We start from the raw sequence: 21,957 nt of genomic DNA on the forward strand, positions 1-21,957 counted from the left end.
TGGCTTGGCCATCGGGCCGGCCCCAGCACGCACAGTCCAAGCCCGGCACGGCTTGGCGTGAATAGACCCAACTCTATTCCGCGTCATGAAGGCCAGCCACTCGGCTTCACTCTTGGGTACTTTCTTCAAGTTTTGGTTTCCATCCATGTTCATGGAAAGGCGTCGGCTATAGGAGCGTGCAAGTACCGTGTGGGGTGCAATGCAAGCCCGACCTTGAGCTTTTTTGTATCCATGGCACTCTTTCGATTCTCGTTCCCAATATTTCTTCCTTTCTGATGTATCGATGATTTCACTTCAATGATGTTGTAGTTCACCTTTCTCCCCACCGCTTTCCTCTCAGAGCTCTCTCTAGAACCCTCCCGTCGGCCCCTCTCCTTCCCGGCCAGGGGGAGGGGGCCCTCCGGTCCTCGTAGCAATAGTTGTTAGTATTAGTAGCTAAATAAGTTGCCTTAGGGGCTCTTGCCGTTTGACGTTCTGCAGTGGAGATGGCTACCCGGGGCGCCCAAACGCGGCCCGCGGCGGTTTTTCCATCTCTTGGTCATCCTCTATGTCCTCCTCTGGATCCGGTTTTCTTTCTTCTTCCTCCTTGCCTCCTGGTGGTCCTCTTCCTCTCCCTAATTCTTCCTCGAGCTGTTGCGCTGGTGGGCCGAGAGAAGTCAACATGAGATGTGTTGGCCTTTCCTCTGGAAGTCCTGTTGGCTGCCCAAATTGGGGGGGAATCTATCTCTTTCACTCTCCAGCAAGCGACCGTGGTCGTGGATGTGGGGTGAAAATTGTGATGGTTTTTTCCCTTCGATTTGGCTCCCTTATACAAGTCTCCAGTGTTGTTGCTGAGATTTTTGGGCAACTACTTCCTCTACAGAATTTCCATACGCATATCTTTTGCCTTCACAGCTACTCGCTACGCTTGGGTTGCACTGAGTTTGCTCTGGCTGCTCGCTAAAGGCAGATGGGAGTGCCCTCGTTGCCGAGCCCCAAATGTGTCAAACTTGGCATATTCAGATTGAATTTGGTGAAGCGTCTTCAAAATCTACAGTTCAATCTCCTACCTTATGTGCACAAGTCAGACAGACCGACCGTCAAGCCACCAGTGGGCATCACCTTGCTAGCACTTCATCGGAGACATTCAGTCAGCTGCTTTGTGGTGGATGTCTCCCCTGGACAAGCAGGTGGCTTCTGCCGAAGTCTTCAGCGACTCTTAGCCGTAGTTTTTGTAAGAATATTTATGTGGCCAATGTAAATTATAGAGTGATTCTAATGATAAAAGATTAGTGTGATGGATTATTGAGTTCATCTTTAGTATTTATCAGGGTGTAATTCTCCACCAACAACCGATGATTATGCTAACTTAACAAATGATTTGGTGAATTCTATTGGCTTCGCCTGCACCCGGTGCCCGCCCCTGCCCACAGACCTCACGAAGTCACGATGTGGCGCCCTTTGGTCTTCTTTTTTCCATTCTAAAAACTATGAATCATCATTTCATTTATTTATTTTTCTCCTCTACGGAACAGCACCAAATTAACATCATCTCTGGATCAAAATTTGCCACCTACCCCCAACCAAGATAAAAGTCGCACAAAACAAGGGTGAAATGACAATAAATGGATGAGATTTCCTTAAAAAAAATTGGTACAAAATGCACGCATCAGTGCATAGTCCAACAGATTTACTCATGTCATGTGCCAATGTATGTTACTTCTCTAACTCAATTTCCCCTTCTAGTCGGCTGCTTTGCTCTTCCTCACATTCCTCCGTGATTCGGTGCACGTGAGACTCTTTTGAACTCTCCATACCTCCAACCAAAAATGACATATATGATTTCTAAAAAAAAATTGGCTACCCATGAGAGCTCACACTTATTGCCCATGTAATGTACTCTCTCCTTTTCACACAGAATAGCGCGCACGCTTCTCGAGATTGAACTTTGACCAACGATTAGACTAATACTATGTAGATTATATCGTTGGAAAGGTTTTTGAAATATGAATCTAATGATATAATTTTTGTAGCAAGTAGCCCTCACTAGTCTAATTATTGGTCAAAGTAAAATCTTGAAATACGTGCATGCCATTCTTTGTGAATTGATGTATCTATTTTTAAAAAGCCTAAATTCTTGACTCAAATTTGTTAAAATATGGGTGTGTCTATTCTTAAAAAGCGTCTAAATACATATAATATTTCAACAATTTAGGATCGGAGGGAGTAGGTTATATATGTTTCTTCCCCTACTTTATAAGTAGCGAAAGATATTTGATTTAATCGACACGGTGCCTGGCTGGAAGTATGATGAACTCTTTCAAATCCTATCGAGTCAAAATTGATTTTCTTTTGCATGGAAGAACTTGACAAAATTAAATCGGCACGAAGACATCCAATGTGATGTTTGTGTTGAGGAACCGGTCGATGGGGGGGAGGGCCACCGATACGTGCGCCCCCCTCCATCTCCCATAGACTCGTTCCTCCACTTAACGTTAGTTGTGGGCTCTTATCCCCTACCTATTGGGCCTATATAAAGGAGAGGAGACTACACCTTGTACGTACTGTTGAGATCAGAATTAATAAAGAGCTCATGTTCCTCTCTACTTCATGGTGTTCATCTACTTTACAGTACTTCGTGATTGTGTGTGTTCGACTACGATCTTGGTGTGCAACCTCGGGACCGGCCAACCGACAGGAGTTGCACAACACGTTATCAGCACGAGCCTCTACCACGAGCCTTCATCGAGCCTCCTCCAAACAAGCTCTCGACATAAATCACGGAGGTATTTGATCCGAAATTTTATTGCAAAAATGGATTCCTCTTCATGTTACGATTCTGTTTTTGCGATTAGATTATTTTTCAGATTTTTCTACCCACGGTATGGATTTTCCTCGTGAGATGTTGCCGACTAAGTCGCCGGCCAATGCCGATCATCCTCGCCGCACGAGGGACTTGTTGACCATCACCATGGGGAGATGGCGTCGCACCACCGTGCTTCACCACCGGCCACCGCAGGCTTCAAGCCGCGAGCTGTCCCAAGCCACTGTCGAGCCGCCGTCTTGTCCGCTGGCTGCCGCTGCGCCGGGCACGAGCGCGCGCCGCCGGCTGCTGCAGCCGCCGGCTACCGCCGCCTCGGGTGCGGCGCCGCCGTGCAGGGCGCGCGGGCCGCTGGCCGGCCCTGCCGCCAGCAGCGGCAACTGGCCCAGCTGGGCCACGAGGGATGGGCCGGTGAGCCGACTTTTGGGCTGAAAAAAGAGAGGGGGAAATGGGCTGGCAACCGGAAATGTATTTTGGGCCATGAATTTTGCGTTTTAGCCCCTGGATTTTACCGTAATTATGCACAAATGTTTGATGTGCTGCGTTTTTGCGCGTAAGTCCCTGGGTCATGGGGTGAATGATGAGAAATATAATTAACAACTCAAATGGGCATGGGGTGAATGTTAAAAATTTCCCGAATCATGATGATTTCGTGTGCTCGGCATGCGCGACGGGAAATTAATCATTCGACCATCACCATTGAAAGTGAGGGATGAAATCACTGCGTTTTTGGAATGCATCCAAGGGGATATATGTGGTCCGATTCAGCCCCTTTTGGGACCGTTTCGATACTTCATGGTGCTCATAGACGCTTCGTCTAAATGGTCCTGTGTTAACTTGTTGTCTACACGGAACCATACCTTTGCCAAGTTGATGTCGCAAATCATACAAATGAGGAATAATTTCCCGGATCATCGTATAAAGTCTATTCGAATGGACAACGCTGGAGAATTTTCTTCAAAAGCATTCGATGATTATTGTATGGCACTTGGCATTAAGGTTGAGCACTCTGTACCGCATGTCCATACACAAAATGGACTAGCGGAGGCATTGATTAAGATGATTAAATTCATTGCCAGACCACTCCTTCAAGGTTATAATTTACCAACCACGTGTTGGGGGCATGCAGTGTTGCACGCCGCAAATCTCATCAACTATAGACCCAAGGCGTACAACATACATTCACCTGTCCAACTAGCGCAAGGGTCGGCACCGAAAATTTCCCACCTTCGTAGGTTCGGTTGCCAGGTATATGTACCGATACCACCCCCTCAACGATCAGCAATGGGACCGCTCCGTAAGTCGGGGATATACGTTGGTTATGAGATTGTGTCCATAATCAGGTATCCGGACCCCATGACAGGAGACTGTCATACGGCCCGCTTTGCTGACTGCATTTTTGACGAGGATCTCTTCCCGACTTTAGGAGGAGAAAATCAACCTCTTGATGAGAAAAGTCGAGAATTGACATGGCAAGCCACGGGATCCACGCAAATGACCCGCGCACAAGTGAGACACATAGAGAAGTCCAAAAGATAATAGATTTGCATGCTTTAGCGAATCAACTACCTAATCACTTTAGTGACTTGAGAAGTGTGGTAAAATCACATGTGCATGCGCGCAATGTACCGGAAATGGTAGAGATACCCAAGGATCATGTGGGTCTATCCGCTCGAGTCCAAAGGCCTAAAAGGGCGAGAAATCCGGTTCCTCAAATCCCAAGTACTCGGGGACGTCCGATGAAAAAGGACAAGGGGGATTTATCACACTCGGTTACTAAAAAGCCCCGAGAGAGTGACGGGAGCCAATTGAGACCTGGCACAAGTACAGAATCTCCAGCGCAAGGAATTCCAGACTTTAACCTTTCAACAATGGAAGCACCCAGCGGAGATGTGAGCGCACACATCGGCGCGGAAAAACTAAAGGACCTCGCTCCAGGAATGGGAAATCCTGTGGAGACAGAGGATGCGCATGATGCGCCCCATGACGAAATGGCCATAGATTATGTTAACACGGGAGAATCAATAAACCGAGCGACTGCTAATGTCGACATAAACTTTGCTAAGAAAATTGCCGCAATCATCGATCTTGACCCCGAGCCTAACTCGCTCGCTGATTGTAAGAAGAGGTCGATCGGATTGGAAAGGTTGGCAGAAGGCAATAGCTACCGAATTATTATCTCTGCACAAAAGAGAGGTTTTTGGACCTGTGTGTCGAACCCCTCCCCACGTACGCCCTGTCGGCTATAAGTGCGTATTTGTCCGCAAGAGAAATGAAAATAATGAGGTAGTACGGTACAACGCAAGGTTAGTTGCTCGGGGGTTTACTCAACGACCTGGGGTCGATTATGAGGAAACCTACTTCCCGGTCATGAATGGAATTACCTTTAGATATTTAATCTGAATGGCAGTCAATATGGACTTAAAAATGAAATTGATGGATGTTGTTACTGCTTGCCTGTATGGTAACTTGGATTCGGACATTTATATGAGGATACCTGATGGTCTCCCGGTTCCGAACCAAGACAGAGCAAACAGAGGTCTATACAGTGTTCAACTCAGGAAGTCACTGTACGGACTTAAACAGTCGGGTAGAATGTGGTATAATCACCTGATCGATTTTCTACATGAAAAGGGCTACACGAGCAATGAAGATTGCCCATGTGTATTTATACGGCGATCCCAAGATGGATTTTGTATAATCTCGGTATACGTAGATGATTTGAATATCATCGGTACACCTGAGGATATTGAGGAAGCAAGTTCATACTTGAAGTCGGAATTTGAGATGAAGGACTTGGGTAAAATCAAGTTCTGTCTAGGTTTGCAACTGTAACATTCCCATGATGGGATTCTAGTGCACCAGTCTACCTACACTCAGAAGGTGTTGAAAAGATTTGGATTTGACAAGACATATCCTTCAAAGACTCCCATGATTGGGCGATCATTACAGCAAGACAAGGACCCTTTCAGACCGAAAGAAGAGGGGGGGGAAAGTTCTGGGTTCAGAATTTCCTTACATGAGCGCTATTGGAGCACTCATGTACCTCACGAATTGTACACGGCCGGACATTGCGTTCGCCGTCAATTTGCTGGCTAGGTACAGCTCTGAACCTACCAAAAGGCATTGGAAAGGTGTTAAGGATGTCTTTCGTTACCTGCAAGGGACCAAAGATCTTGGCCTATTTTATAGAAGGAATCAAGACCTATCTTTGATAGGCTATGCCGATGCTGGGTATTTGTCGGACCCGCATACATCCAAGTTTCAGACTGGATATGTTTTTCTATGTGACGGAACTGTTGTTTCATGGAAATCGTCAAAATAAAGTCTTGTATCGACTCCGATGAACCATTCGAAAATCATAGCACTATATGAAGCATCACATGAGCGTGTATGGCTTCGACGGATTGTTCGCCACATTCAGCAGACCTGTGGGCTGAACACCGTCCAAAGCCCCACCATTATCTATGAAGATAATGCAGCTTGTGTTGCACAAGTACAAATGGGTTATGTGAAGAGTAATCTCACCAAGCATATAAATCCTAAGTTTTTCTATGCACATGAGTTGCAAAAGATGAACGAGGTAAAGATCTTGCATACTAAGTCGTGTGAAAATCTTGCTGATTTGTTCACCAGGTCACTACCGGCATCCACTTTTGAAAGGTGTGTGCGTGGAATCGGTATGTCGAGACTTAGGGAGATGCAAGATTCAGGGGGAGATGCAAGATTCAGGGGGAGATGCAAGATTCAGGGCGAGATACTTCACATACTCATCATTAAATCTTGATCATGGCCATCAAGTACTCACCTTGGAGGTTGAGTCGGTTGTACTCTTTTTCTCTCAGCGGGTTTTCTTGTGTTTCTCGCATGAGGTTTTTAACAAGGCAAACTGTGCAACATAGCAACGTATCCTATGCGCTCTTTCTCCATGTGTTTTTCCCACTGGTTTTTTCGGAGTTTTTGAAGCATATGGCATACGGATAAGTGCCCAAGGGGGAGTGTTGAGGAACCGGTCGATGGAGGGGAGGGCACCGATACGTGCGCCCCCTACATCTCCCGTAGACTCGTTCCTCCACTTAATGTTAGTTGTGGACTCTTATCCCCTACCTATTGGGCCTATATAAAGGAGAGGAGGTTACCCCTTGTACGTACTGTTGAGATCAGAATTAATAAAAATCTCATGTTCCTCTTCACTTTCTGGTGTTCATCTACTTTACTGTACTTCGTGATTGTGTGTGTTCGACTACGTTCTTGATGTGCAACCTCGGACCGGCCGGCCGGCAGGAGTTGCACAACAGTTTGTACTCCCTCCGTCCTAATCACGAGTCAGTTAATGAGCACAACGATGCAAAGAAGGGGTGCGATAAGAAGGGTCAAAGCTTGAAGCGGGTAGGGTTAACCAGGGTTTTGAGCTGGCCTGACTGCTCAATTCCAACTCCCTGCCCCCACGCCGCTGCGCCACCGTTCTCCGTGGCTGCCATGACGAGCCTTGCTGCCGCGAGCCCCCACCCGGGCGCCGCCTTCGCCGCCCGCCGCCGCCACCGCGTTCACCCCACCAGGTCGGTCCTCTACCACTCTCTTGCATCTCTCCCCTCGCCCTGGCATCTCCACCGGGCGTCTTGCCAGTTTCCTGGCAAATCTCGGGCCACGTGAATCCCAATTTCATCTCTTCTGTGTTGAAGTTGCTTGGTTCATCTATTTTGAACGCGCCAGCTTCAACTTATCATTTCTGCCCCCTTGAGTGGTTCGATTTTATCATTCTTATGCATTCCTCCCCTGTATTGATGCCATGCTTGTTGGTGATTATGCAGGGAAGCGATTTCCCAGTGTTGGCGACGCGAGAGAAGCCAGGGACGTTCGTTTCGGAGCTCTCTAAGGTTGGTGTCCTGCGTGGTGGACGATTTCTGTACGCGAACGGAATCCCACTTGGCCGAAACTGTTGCGATTTTTTTTTTGACCGGAGCGATTTATATTTATTTAGACTGTAACACAACCAGGACCGTTTAACGATTAATTGGCTATTTTGTTTAGTTTCTGATTCTACCACTGCTCTATGTGGTGAATTATACTGAAATGTAAGTTTGGTGCTTGATGTTTGATCCATTAGAAAATGCTGAAGAGTTCTTCACTAACAAACATATCGATAATATTATCTGAGATGTTTGTCTTTGCCCATACTATCAACACTGTCATCAACATATTATTTTGCTCTACATATTTTATAGTAAATTTATTCCTTATATCCGTTGTTGCTTTAGTCAGGATCAGCAATCTTCCAGGACAGCTACGTGGAGATGTTCCAAAGAATTTGCTCACACCAACTGCTGGTAGTATCATCTCTTGTTTTACTTGTCCATTGTTCTGACTTCCCCACCCCTAAGAATTGTAAATGTTACTCCCTCCGTTCCTAATTAATTGGCGCCGGCTGTTTTGCAAAGAAACCCCTGTAAATTTCCGAAATAAACCTGCAGTCCACATCTTCAATTAAATGTGGACTGCGCGTTGATTTCGAGAAACAACAGGTTTTTTCCGCAAAAGTTCCGATAGAACATGGACTGCAGTTTTATTTCGGAAATTTACGAGGATTCCTTTGCAAAAAAGCCAACGCCAATTAATTAGGAACGGAGGGAGTGGCAGTTAGAAATGCCATTCGCTGAACAATTATTGTAGCTTCTGGTTTATCAGTTAACTTTATTTTTATTTTTGAATTGTTTCTTTTTCCATGCTCCAGTGCATTCAGTATTCCTCTTTATTCTCTTATATATTGTGGTTTATCATTTTGCATCATGCTTTCAGCCCACATTTTCTAGTCGCTATTGGATTGGAAGTGTTCTGTATTATAAAGTACTCTTGCAAGTTTTTTCTTCTTCTTCTTATATACACTATCAAATACATTGATTTTTATTACTCCTCATGTTTCAGTTTTGTATACCAGTTAACAGTTATGAATCTTACTAGTCCATAGCCATTCATTTAGCATATTCATTTAATCTGAATTGCATATGCATCTAAGATATGTATTTGTTCCCAGCCGTTTCAGTTGAACAAGTTGAAGCCAGCACTTATCTTCCAAAAGGTGACATGTGGTCTGTGCACAAATTTGGCGGAACCTGCATGGGGACACCCCAGAGAATTCAGAATGTTGCTGACATAGTCCTTCGCGATCCTTCTGAGAGGAAGCTTGTAGTTGTATCCGCAATGTCTAAAGTCACTGACATGATGTACAACCTTGTCAATAAGGCTCAAGCGAGGGATGATTCTTACATCGTTGCACTAGATGAAGTTTTTGAGAAGCATATGGTAGCAGCAAAGGACCTGCTTGAAGGAGAAGACCTTGCAAGATTTTTGTCTCAAATGCATGCGGACATCAGTAACCTAAAAGCGATGCTTCGTGCCATATATATAGGTTAGCTACTGATATATGCCCTTCAAGTTCTTACTTATGTAAGTATGTGCTGCTTTTCAATAAAAGGTGTTTCCACCTTTTTGCTGATATTGTTATGCTAAATGCAGAATAGCTGTTCTGTTTACTTTGCGTGCTGTTAAGGGTGAAGCTTGATGATAGAAATATCTTCTTAGCTGAGATATGTTGCATTTCTTTATTGCAGCTGGGCATGTAACGGAATCTTTCTCTGATTTTGTGGTTGGGCATGGAGAATTATGGTCAGCTCAAATGTTGTCATTTGCAATAAAGCAGGTAAATGCAGCATGTTGAAAAAAAATGAGCAACATATCTTTCGCACAAAAAACTTATTTTTTGTGAGAAACAAAATAGTAGGCTGTAATGCGTATATGACCTCCTAAAACCAGTAGATCTCCTTGTAACTATTGCTAATTGGCCCTTCATTTCTGCTTATGATTAGCAAAGGCACAGCTGAATTTAGTCCTATGCGCACATTTCCTTTTGGCATAATACTCATAAACTTTCCGAGTATAATGTATCATGAAAAATATAGATTATATGTTGTATAGGTGCCGTTTTGCATGAATAGACTAATATAATGTCCTGTTTTAAAGCTAGAATAATACTCCCTCCGTTCCTAAATTCTTGTCATGATTTTAGTTCAAATTTGAACTAAAACCACGACAAGAATTTAGGGACGGAGGGAGTAGATATCATGATATTTGCATTCAGTTTTAGGCACCCTCTCTATGAGGGCACATCTTTTATCTTCAGAAGGAACAGCTCACAAAGACCCTAACAAATATGAAGTATTATCTGAAAGTTTTCTTCTTTAATGTGTTTAATAACTGTTTCTAGTTCGCTTAGTTCATTCAAGTTTTGCTTAGTTCATTCAAATCAACTGTTACTAAGCTTATTTATGGAACACTGGATTCTAGCAAAGTAACAAAGCATACTGAACAATTACTCCACAACTATTGTTCCCCTTACCCCAAATATACATATTCCATCAACATAGTAGTGCCTAGTCTTTATATATAAAATAATGTTTTACTTCTACAGTATATTAGACGTACTTGTAAGATTTTACCTTTGTTCTTTTCTGTTGAATCTTCAAATCTTACCTGACATGACCTTCATAACATCGACTTCTGCCCTCAAAATACAGTCTGGTACGCCTTGCAGTTGGATGGATACTAGAGAAGTTTTAGTTGTAAATCCTACAGGTTCCAACCAGGTAGATCCTGACTATTTGGAATCTGAGAAACGACTTGACAAATGGTTTGCTCGAAAACCAGCTGAGACAATAATTGCAACTGGATTTATTGCGAGCACACATGAAAACATCCCTACAACCTTGAAAAGAGATGGAAGTGATTTCTCTGCAGCCATAATCGGGTCCCTTGTTAAGGCTCGTCAAGTCACCATATGGACTGATGTTGATGGGGTATTCAGTGCAGATCCCAGAAAAGGTGATCCTATCTCAGCTTATTTCCTTCACATTTAATGTGAACAGTACTTACCAGCTTTTTACGTGCTATGCATAGAACAACATGGATAATATGTATGCATGCGATTTTCAATTTCATTATCTATGTGTGAACACCCATCACGCCATCAAGGATTGACCATATGTGTCAATACCCGTCCAATGTAGACGAAATAGACTCAGTCACTATAAGTCTGCATATTCAGCTTGGTTTTTAAGGCATCGCCTAAGTGTCGCTGAGTGCTTGCTTCAGCATGAAAAGCCATAGGATGGTACGGCTTCGCCCTTTCCTTAGACATCTAGAGTATGTCAGATGCAATGAATTGTATGCCATCGCCTGGTTATTGCTGCATCGTTGTTGTGGCTGCTTGTGGTGCTCAGAAATGGTGATCATGTCGCCTCCCTGCTCTTGGGCGAGCATCCTGTCATGTGCTTGCTCCCGTCCTTCGCTTACCGATCTACTCTTCTGCTCTGATGAGGATGGGAGTAGTTCTGGCTCTTGTGGTGAGGGAGAAGGGAAGGGAGGTTTTGTGATGGTTCTGTGCTGCTGGCGTGAGGAAGGAGAGTATTAGGTGTGTGGTGGCAGTGGTGAGGGAGATGGGATGGGCAGTGGAATTAGGCCACAGGACAGGAGGAGTATATGGGCTACTGGACGGGCTTTTGGGCCATGGGGAACTATATGAATAGTGGTCCCTCTCAATATTTTCCATCATCTCTTGTCATGTATGGGCTAAACTGCCAACTGCCCTTTTCCTGGAATGTCTAAGGATCCAGTGTGCCGCCAAGACACTCCTTGACCGGCCATTGACCCGGACGTGAACATAACAGCAACAGGAAGGAGAGGAAGCCCTGCCACCACCTCCACCGGTGGCCGGATGCTGCTGGCGACAGCGGCGATGGTTGGCGAGGCAGGAGAGCGGGCCTAGGGTTTGCTGTACTATCAATTAGAGTATTCTAGCTATTGTGATAGGTAGAAAAGTTCGTTCAGAAACTGATTGACATGTAACACGCGACAAGACAAACTTAGTAGGAATTGTGTTGAATTTATGTTTTTACAAGCTTAAAAGTAAATCTATGGACTCGTCTTCTATGCAGAGTGCACACACCACAAGTTGAGAAAGCTTACTCTCATAATCTTTTTATAACAGGTTTCCTTTGAGTATATAACTATATACCTAATATCAGCATCTTACTAATGCAGTTAGCGAGGCTGTGATCTTAAGCACATTGTCATATCAGGAGGCCTGGGAAATGGTAATTTCTCTACTATCTGCGCATATCCCCTTTGATATTATGGCCGCACAATGTGGTTCACCATGCAAGTGACACTCTGTCCATCACAGCAGTTGTCTGGTGCAAGCTGTGTTTCCTCAATTAACAACACTTCATGAGCTTACTGTGTACTCTTGCTAGCATTAGTTAGAGCCATTTGTGTCGTACACTATTCTGTACTATAAACTTTTGTATCCTTTCTTGCTTCAGTATCTTGTGCATGACCTAATTTTTTTTTCCTTTTTGCATGTGACCGTGTTTGCAGTCATATTTTGGGGCAAATGTTCTGCATCCACGTACCATCATACCCGTGATGAAATACAATATTCCCATTGTTATAAGGAACATCTTCAACATTTCTGCCCCTGGAACCATGATCTGCCAGCAGCCCACGAATGAAGATGGAGATTTGGAGGCTTGTGTCAAAGCATTTGCAACTATAGATAAATTAGCTCTTGTTAATGTTGAAGGGTGAGTCTTGAGTAGGTCAGCACATCTTCTTATCCGCCAATATGTGGACCATATATATTATTTGAATGCCATCATACATGGCAGAGTGATGTTATTTACTAAGTTCCATAGAACAGTTTTTTGTGCCTTCTCCTGTCGAAGTTAATTGAACCTTCTAATCCTAGCTCAACACGAATTTGATTTAACACTGGTTTAAACACGTTGCAAGGTTTGACATAGGATAAATGAAGAATAACTAAGCACATGCCAGATGCTCTGACGCTTGTTATTTGGACTAGCAACTTCTATTTCCTTGACCATGCACTAATCTTTCTTGTAGAACTGGAATGGCTGGTGTTCCTGGTACGGCAAATGCCATATTTGGTGCCGTGAAGGATGTTGGAGCTAATGTTATCATGATATCACAGGTAGATAGTGATTTCTTATCTTTTGTATCTGCATATACTTGATGAAGCTTCTTCCTAACTGCAAAGTATGTGCAGGCTAGCAGTGAACACTCTGTATGTTTCGCTGTTCCAGAGAAGGAAGTTTCAGCAGTCTCTGCAGCCTTGCATGTTAGGTTCCGTGAAGCATTATCCGCGGGCAGGCTATCCAAGGTATATTCATGAAGTTTTGTACTCTTCATATTTGTTATTTTTTCTGTTCAGAAAATGCAGCGCCTCGATGCTTTGATAGAAATGAGAATAGTGTAGGAAGCAAGCCTAAGACTTAGGCTGACATACTTGTTCACATATTTTTCTTTGCTATACTAGCTTGCATTTCCTAGGTAAGCACTAAGCATTGTGTAATAATCATCAAATTATCATCGTCTTGATAGTCGTCTAATTTTCTTGGATCTTTGAAGAATATTTACCCTTAGAAAATTCAACACTTCAATCAATATTGATAAGCTGCACTGGTCTAAATCACTTGTTGGTATTTCAAATGTTTAATATGTTAAATCATGGATCATACAACATGTGAAAGCCATATTGATAGCAAGCCTGGGTCGCATGTAAATAACTGTTGCAGTTTGTTGGCTTACTTTATTAGAGAAATACACACACTGCTTACTGTATCAATGTCAGCCGCACAAAATACTCAGTGTGACCTTGACTAAAATGATTGTCTACATTACAACTTCATGCAATTACTCACTTGAAGTAATATGTAGTTCTGTTTACTTAAGTGAGTAGACATAGTTTAGTGTGACTTGATAATGTCTCCATGGTGAAAATTCGGTCTTGATTCCATACTTTCTATACAACTTTATTGATATGCTTTGGTATTATTTCTTTTCAGGTTGAAGTCATTCATAATTGTAGCATTCTCGCTGCTGTTGGCCTGAGGATGGCAAGTACACCTGGAGTCAGTGCAACCCTTTTTGATGCACTGGCAAAGGTAACTCAACATTCTTAGTTTCATACATCATCGTGCATGAGGTTTCTCTCTTCCATGAGACCAGGTGTAATTTAACCTTGAATTATTGATCCAGGCAAATATTAATGTAAGGGCGATAGCTCAAGGTTGCAGTGAGTACAACATTACTGTTGTATTGAAGCAAGAAGACTGTGTAAGGGCTCTGAGAGCTGCTCACTCGAGGTTCTTCCTCTCCAAAACCACATTGGCTGTTGGAATTATTGGACCTGGGTTGATTGGCCGGACACTGCTTAACCAACTGAAGGATCAGGTATGTAAGAGTCATATATAGCCTTTCGTTGTCATGTTGAAAGAAGAATAGTGCAAGCAAAGCTGTGGAGAGAAAATGTCCAGTGGAAACCAGTGAAAACATCGCAACACATTTAGAGTTTTCGAAAAATTCTCAAAACAATACAGTATGTTGGAGGGATTGAGTTCTATGAACATGTAAAATTTCAAGTTCAAACTCGTTCATTTGGGAGGTACGAAACAACCAAATTCAGCAATGAATAGTACAAATGGTAAATGTTACTATTCATGACTAAATTTGTTTTTACGTGCCTCCGAAATGAATATGAATTCGAAGTTGCAGCTTTGCATGTTTTTAGAACATCACCTTCCTAACATACTAGTATATTTTTGCGAGATTTTTTTAAAAACTTTTATTTGTTATTTCCACGGAGTTTTCAACATAATGTGGTTTCCACCGGATACTTTCTCATGGATGATCATTGGTGCCAAGGCCCTAAGGAGACTGCTACAGCATGCCTGACCTCCCAACTGGCTCCAATAGCGGCAGCAGATAAGCTGTACAGTTTTAGGATTTTCCTTGTCTTTCGCCTCTGCTGTTTCTTCTTCCTTATTGGTTTTGAGCTATAAGACTGGTGTCACTTGAACGTTCTCCTTCTGTTACGAAATGACGCACACTTTGGTGCGTGTTCGAGAATATATTTGTATGCACAGCATTTTCGGTTGTGAACTGGTCATTCGGAGCAGAAACTGGATGCGAACAGGCCTGTCCATGTAATCTTGACAAATTGAACCGCGTGGTAAAAAATGGGTACCGGACGTGATGTAGGATTTATTTTTTTTGAGTACGAATCCATAACCTGAACTTGTTGCATCATGCATGCTCCATATTAATTGAGGAGCAATAACCATCTTGCCCGCTATCATATTGGGGCTGTGCTGAACTTGTTTTATAATCTGCCGTAGGAAAATAACCATGGAAGCAGGAAAAGTTGATCAGTTAAATGGCACAATAGGCAAAAACTGTTTTTGGACAAACAGGATTATCCTAATCCACGTCAATGCCAGGCTCAGCCTATGCTAGATACGGAAAGGAGCACTTAAAAAATTCTCACTCAACTGGATTGCTTAGTTTATGCTTTAACGAAAAGCTGTATGTGATGTGATATTTCCTCCGTGATTGCGGCTTCATATTTTTGTTAACACTTTTACTGAATTGTTTTGAAGGCTGCTGTTCTCAAGGAAAATATGAACATCGATTTGCGCGTCATGGGGATTACCGGTTCAAGGACAATGTTTTTGAGTGACACGTAAGTTAAAATGAATTTCCATTTAACTTTTTTGTCTGATTATCTGGGGCTCTGTTGTAAAACACCCTAGTATCTTACCTAAACAAACCTTTTAACTCAGTAAATATTCAGACCTCCATACTGCAGTCTACCAAAATGGGTGTCTTGTATGGTTATTTGACACACACCAGCTAGTAGAAGCCCTAGTTGATGCTCAAGTTGTCCCAATCAGCCAAACAAATTACATTAGCAGCCACAAGAATCACAGCAGCAACTCCTTGAGCACTCCAGTAGAAAATACTCCTCCGTTTTGTCCTGCATGTTGTAACTACCGTATGCATGTCATCAGTTCAATTGAATGGCCCTCGATGATAGTTACGGAATTAATAAAAGAAGCATTTGCCAATTTTCTTCCGTGCCTTACAATAGAAGTAAGATAACAACTTGAAATAAGTCCATTTTACGCCCCTGAATTTACCGAGAGGGTCAAAAAACACCCTGAACTCTAAAACCAGGTAAAATACCCCCCTTAACTATCAAAATCATTCATCCTGACCTCCTTGGCTGTTTCGCGGATGGAATCAGTGGATTGGACCGCCACGTGAGCGCTTTGACTCCAGCTGGCTGCCACACTGTCACCCATTTCGCTTCCCCCCTCTTTGTCCAATCCCTCTAGAACTGTACAGCTGCAGGTGGCGGCGCAGCACCATTTGGCCTCGCAGCCTCGATTGGGCATGTCAGCAGCGGTTATTCAACTCTGGTGGTGGCAGGGAATTGAATGCAGAGCTGAATTGCGCCCTCTGCTCCCAGCTAGGTTAGCCCGCAGGCCACTGCAATGCTCACCGCGAAGCAGGTCATCGGAAATCATTCAACTCCCTGTCACGGTCATCAGAAACATAACAGAACAGGGCAAAGAGAAGAGATGGAAAAAACAATGAAGAGCAGGGCAAAGAGGAAGAAACAGAAGCTCACGGCAAAGCAGGTCGACTTGTCGTCCTCACAGGGCCAAGACATTATCGATTCATTTCCCACCGGTGAAACCGCTGCGGCTTGGCATCGACGGTGTTGATGCGGAGGTGGGAGATGACGAGTCAGCGTTGCTACCGAGGTGCTGCAGTGGCTGGGCGGCGGAGCAGAACATGGAATCACGGCTAGGGTTCCGGCGGGAAAGAAATTGGGGAAAGAGAAATGGTTGAGGCGTGTGTGGGGCAGTGAGTAAAACACACTCCACATGCCGGCATGGCAGCGTGGAGTCAACACGCCCAGGTGGTCCAATCCACTTACTCCATCCACGAAACAAACAGGGGGGCCGGTATGAATGGTTTTGGAAGTTAAGGGGGGTATTGTGCCCTGTTTCAGAGTTCAGGGTGTTTTTTGAACTTCTCGATAAGTTTAAAATACTTATTTCTAAAAACTTATACGCCTTAGAAAAAAACAGAGGAAGTACAAGCCAAAGCTAAGATATCCTGTAAACCAATCTAGAGGAAAGAATCACAGGTAAGAACCTCAAGGATTCCACATGTCTTTAAGTAAGTGTGAAAAAAAATCATAACTCACAAGCTTAATGAGGAATCAAAAACTCGGCTTGAACTCGTACCATGATGAGTTGGCCAGTTAAGGCACTTGAACTCTTTTAATTGACGACGTTAATGAGTTGACTTAACGATTATACTCCTTAAGCTCGTAAACTGCCTAACTCAGCAGCCAGCACAACTCCACTACACACACCCCAGCCAAAGGCCTACAACAATGCAACACAGCAGAGGATAAATCCTAAGCATCAATGTATTCCATGGATATAAAACTGTACATATGCTTGATAAGTGCTTCAAGAATCCTTGTATTTATACCCTCTGTTTAAGCTGTACATACCTTTGGGTTGAGCTCATAACTAGTAGAGCCGAGTTGGGAGTTTAGCATGTTAACAAGCCAAACCGAGTTGAGCTGAGCTGAGTTGGTTTGTTTGCACTACCTTTAAGAGCACGAGCTCCTCAACTCACATGCAAGGATGGACTATCTTCTGAGAAACAAGAAAAAGCCCTAGCTGATCAGCTCTCAGGGTTTAAAGGTATTTAGAACTTATGCAAAAAGAACATATTGCAGGTAAATGCCAGTCATAGCCTCATAGGCCTTGCATGTAGATTTTTTTTTACTAAATGAGACAGGCTGAGCTCTATTTTCGTCTCCAGCACGATCTTCCCATCTGGATACACCTCGTCAAACTGGCACAAGTGAGCTGTCAGTCTGGCCTCCTTCTATCTCCTGGAAAAACTTTGCTTGTGGAATTACCTGACCAGTGTGCAAACAGTCAGTAGCTGGTTAGACCTCACCCCCTTTGTTCAGCGAAGCCTGCCAAGTTCCAACACTATATCTGGGACAATTTGATCGGCATACAAATCCTGTCAGACCCGCCTCAGTATGTTTGTAAGACATCAGCCTATGACTGGATGTTTTTCCACTCATAAAAGTGCCCAGTGCCACCCTTTGCTAGCTCCTTCACTGCCATGATATTAATAGAACAAACAAACACATGCATACCTTGGTCTAGGCAGGGCGGATCAATATGAAAAACAGCTATGCTTAGTTACCTTTTAAAACAGTTGCCCCTGATAATGCCTTACAGGGCAAGATAATGTTGATGGGAAGTCAACAAGATTGTTCACTGAATTTTTGGTCAAAAAAAGATTGTTCAATGAAGAGTTTCTGACTTTCTATATAACAAGTGTATTTCTAAGGAGTATCGGTAAGGTACAAACAAGGCAGATAATCCTGACTTTTTTGTTCATCTTACTAGAAATTGATTGCTTAATCAACGCTGTTTCTTCAATTATGCAACTATATGATCGGTTCCCTTAATGTTTCTTACAGTTTGTTGTTTCTGTAGAGGAGTTGATTTGACCCAGTGGAAAGAGCTGCTGGAAACTGAGGCAGAACCAGCCAACCTCGACAAGTTTGCTTACCATTTATCTGAAAATCACTTCTTCCCTAACAGAGTTTTGGTGGATTGCACAGCAGACACAAGTGTTGCATCCCATTATTATGATTGGTTAAAGAAGGGAATCCATGTCATCACTCCAAATAAGAAAGCAAATTCAGGGCCACTTGACAGGGTAACTATTTGCCTGCCTAGGTTTTATTTTTCCAAATGAGTGCTAATAATTGGCTATTTAGTATTTACAAACTGAGTTATAGAGCATAAACTGTCTTGAACTAGTTAGAAACACATCTTGTAACCTGAAGAGTAAATTCCTTAGATGCCATGGATTAACTCTTGGGCCCCTGGTCCATCGGAACACTTACCATTCTTCCGATGCCATCGTTCTGCATAGCTGCCATTGCTGTTAGCTCTGTATAGTTGGTAGCGTCCAGCCGTTAAACATGTGAGAAAATTACTTATATGCATCATGAATCTTCAAAGACAAAATCCATTTGTGTTTTAAAAATTCCAGCTAAACTTTAACAAAGCTAATGATGGTAATGAACTTGTATCTATTCAAAATTTAACTTCAGTAAGAAATTATAATTGTGAATTTCATCTTCTTATGAATTTTACTTTGTTTCAGATTTTTATTTTATCACTATTTACTCCCTCCGTCCAACAAAGGATGTCTCAACCTTGACTAAATTTGAATGCATCTATACACTAAGTCATGTCTAAATACATTTAAATTTTGACAAACTTGAGACATCTTTTGTTGGACGGAGGGAGTACTATTTTGTATATTATAAAGTAATTTTACGTTGTTCAGAGGAGTTAACCATTTATCCAGTTCTCTGTTTTATATATTCCTAAGTTATTATGATCTCCAAAATTAATTAAATGAAATTATTTATAAATTTTATTCTAGTTTTGAATCTGCAATTTAACCGTTTTAGTTAAAACAGACCATAGTGATACTTTATGATAGGGGAGACATTATGGACAATATCCAACTTGAAACCTGGACTAAACATCTCGGACTAATGGGGGCTTATGATGCTGGCATGGAGGACACTAGTTTCTAAAGGGTTGACATAGGTGTACAACAAGTTATTAATTGGCGAATAGTGATTGAGGAAGTTTTCAGTGGGTATAAGGAGTTTTCTGTAACTTCAATTCGATTTGAATTCATACATATGATAGCTACAGTTATGTGCTCGCTGCACTCTGCCGTTGATGCATCTATTGACTGACTAATGTGTTTTCCCTGACATACAGTATCTGAAACTTAGGACCCTACAGCGTGCATCATATACACATTACTTCTATGAAGCAACCGTTGGTGCTGGCCTCCCGATCATTAGCACTCTGCGAGGTCTCCTGGAGACGGGTGACAAGATTTTACGCATTGAGGGGATTTTCAGGTCTGCATTGGCTTAAGATTAACGATGAAACATATAAACCTTTTTATTAGTTATAACTGAATAGTTCCACTTCAATGATAGTACTTGTGTTCGTTCAAGAAAATCAGTGTGATGATAGCCGATAACATGTTCTATCTACGGTTCAATTGCAGTGGGACGTTGAGTTATATTTTTAACAATTTTGAAGGAACAAGGACCTTTAGTGATGTTGTTGCTGAGGCAAAGGAGGCTGGATATACTGAGCCTGATCCAAGAGATGATCTATCTGGGACTGATGTTGCCAGAAAGGTTTTGCTCATTTCTTTCTTAAATGTGTCTAAACGAACATTACTTCGTACTGTTGGGTATTGTACCGGGGTTTGCAAGCCAAATTTGTCTCCTTACTCTTAAGGTGCATATACTAAAGTTAAACACTTTGAATAGGAAGGGAAGTGTGAAGCACCTATATTTTTTATTTGGAAAATGTATTTGTATAGGCTCCACTCAAGACTGAACACTTCCTGTAGGCTCCACATTTCTCCCTCTAGTCCTAAATCTGCAATGAGAAACTTCCGTGTCATATGATGCGCTTCAAGTTTTTCTAGTCAAGCTGCTACTTAAGCTTGTTTTTCTTTTGTTCATTAATAGATTTATTATGCATAAATCTAGAACCTATTCTGCATACAATCATTCTCAAGTGTACCCTTTTTTCCTATGTCCTTTCCATTTTTTATTATTAAAAAATATATATAAGAAAATCAATTAGTAATTAAGTCCTGAGGGTACATGTGTATTTCAATTATCTCTTATTTATGGCAATTAGGCATACTTTTGGAACAGGTCATAATCCTTGCAAGGGAATCTGGTTTGAGGCTTGAACTTTCTGATATTCCTGTGAGGAGTCTTGTGCCGGAGGAACTGAGAGTAAGATCACAGCCTTGACAACCATGTATTGTTATTAACACTTTTAACTGGTATATTTTCTGCAGATGTGTTCATCAGGTAATGAATACATGCAAAAGCTGCCATCCTTTGACCATAACTGGGCCAGTGAGCGGAAAGAAGCTGAAGTTGCAGGAGAAGTGAGTAGATCTCTCTCCCTTGAACTCTTTTCCTGGAAGGTCAGGACTCAGGAGTAGGATCTGCTAGGTAGTATGTGTTATATGTTGGTCATATCACCTCACCACAAACCATTCTGGATATCCTAGCAGCTGCTGATTAGAGTTTGGTACGCACAGAAGATTAGAGTTTTGGTACGCACAGAAGATATCATAGTAGTATTACTTTCTTAGCGAGTATTAAGATTTTGTCATTTACTCTAGAAAATATAAGTATTCTCCATGCACATTTCCAAAATTGGGTGGGGTCACTTAAATCATTTTTGTGTACCACAAGGTTTTGCGGTATGTTGGAGTCGTCGATGTGGCGAACAAGAAGGGACAGGTCGAGCTGCGAAGGTACAAGAGGGACCACCCATTTGCGCAGCTGTCTGGCTCCGACAACATCATAGCTTTCACCACGTCGAGATACAAGGAGCAACCGCTGATTGTGCGAGGCCCGGGGGCAGGTGCAGAAGTGACTGCAGCAGGTGTCTTCAGTGACATACTACGGCTGGCCTCTTACCTTGGCGCTCCTTCATAGGCTCACACACAACCGTATTTTGATGGTAGAGGAATGGCTAGTTATGCAAGGTTTTTGTTATGCTTCGTGGAGTCTATATAACAGGAAAGAAAAAAAGTTATCTGAAGTCTTCTGTTTCTGTTGTTCCTTAAAGCACTCAGTAGGAGGTCAGGAGTTGGATAGTCCTATTGAACAGAAAATAATCTGGTATCGTTTTTGTCTTGTTGCAATGATAATGTCCCTAGTTGTTTTTTTACTGCTGACATTAGCTAGTTATGTCTAAACAAATTAATAAAAGAATCGTGTTGGTTGCTGAGTGGTAACCAAGTTTCGTCCTACGCGCAGCTCGTCATGCATTTTTGTTGCCCTATTTGCTTTGTGCGAACTGTGTCTGTGTGCAGGATTAAATTCTGTGGTTATCGTACTCCAAATGCTTCCTTCTTTTTTAGTTTTTGAGGTGTTAAATTGTACGGCTGGCTCGGTGTCCTCGTGCACGAGGTGTTGTCTAAAGTTCAGGAAAGATGTGACTTGTAGCGTCGGACAATCCAAATCAGCCGAAACATCCACCTAGGTTTTACTTATTTTACAGAGAGAAAGCCAGACGCGGATGATCTTGAACGGTATCCGTCAGAATGGCTCTGGT

At 42.7% G+C, this 21,957-nt stretch overlaps 1 protein-coding gene across 4 annotated transcripts; it reads left to right on the top strand.

Moving 5' to 3' along the window:
* Positions 1-7,185: 7,185 nt before the first annotated feature.
* LOC100835243 (bifunctional aspartokinase/homoserine dehydrogenase 1, chloroplastic) lies at positions 7,186-21,652 on the top strand. Of its 4 annotated transcripts, none has more exons than XM_024460624.1 (19): positions 7,186-7,359; positions 7,612-7,706; positions 8,059-8,127; positions 8,832-9,206; positions 9,409-9,497; positions 10,372-10,675; positions 11,894-11,946; positions 12,230-12,435; positions 12,755-12,842; positions 12,918-13,031; positions 13,717-13,815; positions 13,910-14,104; positions 15,310-15,392; positions 18,256-18,481; positions 19,570-19,715; positions 19,868-20,003; positions 20,535-20,618; positions 20,684-20,776; positions 20,906-21,001. In XM_024460624.1, exons 1-19 carry the CDS (start codon positions 7,280-7,282, stop codon positions 20,984-20,986), a joined length of 2,616 nt encoding a protein of 871 aa, XP_024316392.1. In that variant the 5' UTR covers positions 7,186-7,279; the 3' UTR covers positions 20,987-21,001. The 4 variants fall into 4 exon arrangements, with proteins under 4 accessions (XP_024316392.1, XP_024316391.1, XP_010234632.1 ...); XM_024460623.1 differs by lacking the exon at positions 20,906-21,001 and adding an exon at positions 21,090-21,652 and having other exon boundaries at positions 7,188-7,359; XM_010236330.3 differs by lacking the exon at positions 20,906-21,001 and adding an exon at positions 21,090-21,652 and having other exon boundaries at positions 7,189-7,359; positions 7,612-7,677; positions 8,063-8,127.
* Positions 21,653-21,957: the final 305 nt, after the last annotated feature.

This window comes from Brachypodium distachyon, chromosome 3, assembly GCF_000005505.3.
Source record: "Brachypodium distachyon strain Bd21 chromosome 3, Brachypodium_distachyon_v3.0, whole genome shotgun sequence".
NCBI lineage: Eukaryota > Viridiplantae > Streptophyta > Magnoliopsida > Poales > Poaceae > Brachypodium > Brachypodium distachyon.

What these genes read in the sequence shown, in the direction of transcription:
- LOC100835243 (XM_024460623.1), top strand. Translation starts at nt 7,280, where the DNA reads ATGACGAGCCTTGCTGCCGCGAGCCCCCACCCGGGCGCCGCCTTCGCC. An exon ending in CGCATTGAGGGGATTTTCAG is followed by an intron (nt 19,716 to 19,867) that starts GTCTGCATTGGC and finishes GTTCAATTGCAG; the next exon opens with TGGGACGTTGAGTTATATTT. An exon ending in GGACTGATGTTGCCAGAAAG is followed by an intron (nt 20,004 to 20,534) that starts GTTTTGCTCATT and finishes CTTTTGGAACAG; the next exon opens with GTCATAATCCTTGCAAGGGA.